Consider the following 1,369-nt stretch of genomic DNA (forward strand, 5'->3'; position numbering starts at 1 on the left):
AGTGGACAGGACCCCCCCTAAAAAAATTAACTTTCACTGTTGGAGTCAATGTACACCATTAGCTACAGATGCTGCTAATAAACATTTCTGCCTGTGAACTCCTCTCAGCATCCTTCTGTGCAGCACTGGGTAATCCATGCCTTTTGGTTGCTGTTTGAGCAATAAATCTTAGGTTTGTTTTTTTTATTTTTTGTTATTGTTTTGGGGTTTTTCCCCCCCCCAGTGCTGCTACTTCTGAACCGTTGAATCACACTGAATACAGTGACCTCACCACAACAGACTGTGTGTACTACAAAGCTGTGTTGGGTTGCCTGCCTTCCCTCAATCACTTAAAACGAGCCATTTGCTGACTAAGATGAGAACACTTTCATTACCAGTAAGCATCTGTTCTGAAACAGCTCCCTGTCTTCTGCTTCCAGTGGACAGCTATATGTGATACACTGGTCTAATGGTAAATGTTGTACAGTCTGAGCACCACAGCGTGATAATTCCCTGCAGCAGAATCGAGATCTACATAGCCATGTAAGATAATAGCAGGAAGTTAGATGAAAGCAATATGCTATGAAAGTCTGGCTGGAAGTTTTCAGGCACAATAGCGGTGTTTATTTTCTAATCACATTTCTCCACAGCAAGCGTATTGTATCGCCTCAGCCTCTTTAAGCTGTGATTAGGATAAAGGGCTACCTGGATTTCTTAGTTGTATGTATGAATGTGGGAATAGAAAACAAAAAAGGGAGATAAAGGAATCATTTGAAATGAGGAGAGAAGATGGCATTCCCTGCCTCACTTTAGAAATTTTTGTTAGGAACAAGTAATTCCAGCTATGCAAAAGGAGTTAAAGGACCTTTGTCAGAATTCTGTTAAGTTAGTTGATTTATAGAGAATATACTTTGAGTGTATTCTGGTGTACTTTGAGTGTGTTATAGCATGTTCAGTGTTTGCATCTACTGATGTACCTTTTGGGGATGATAAAGGAATGTTAATCCTTCAATCTCAAAACATAATTCCTTTTTATTCTCTTTTTCAGGACATTGATTTCTTCTGTGAATAGTGCTGAAGGTCAGGTAATCTCTCGGCTGCTACTAGGGAAAGCTGACAGGAGGAAACCTGGACTCACCCCCCTGAACACACAGCCCTTCCTGTAACAGATGTTTGTGAAACAAGTAATCCTTCAAAACAAGAAAGATTTCATTTAAAGGGAGTGATTTGGGTGGGGAAATAGTCCGGCACAGGATTTGTTCTCTAGAATTTTTTTATCTGCATCTACTTTGTTACTTGTTAATAAAGCTAATAGCCTTTGAATTGCTGTAAGTCTGTGTGCTATAAATATGCTATGGAGGGGGTTAGATGTGTGATCATGACCTGTGTT

The 1,369-nt window shown here is 39.9% G+C and overlaps 1 protein-coding gene across 1 annotated transcript in view; it reads left to right on the forward strand.

The window, feature by feature from the left end:
* Positions 1 to 1,129, forward strand: part of OTOR (otoraplin) — a 4,460-nt gene extending 3,331 nt beyond the window's left edge. The window contains exon 4 of the mRNA XM_010172499.1: positions 1,028 to 1,129. Within this exon, the coding sequence (XP_010170801.1) occupies positions 1,028 to 1,051 (24 nt within the window). The 3' untranslated portion in view covers positions 1,052 to 1,129. The remainder of the gene's footprint in view (positions 1 to 1,027) is intronic.
* The last annotated feature ends 240 nt before the right edge of the window (positions 1,130 to 1,369 follow it).

This window comes from Antrostomus carolinensis, unplaced genomic scaffold (assembly GCF_000700745.2).
Source record: "Antrostomus carolinensis isolate BGI_N321 unplaced genomic scaffold, ASM70074v2 scaffold3337, whole genome shotgun sequence".
In the NCBI taxonomy this organism is placed as follows: Eukaryota; Metazoa; Chordata; class Aves; order Caprimulgiformes; family Caprimulgidae; genus Antrostomus; species Antrostomus carolinensis.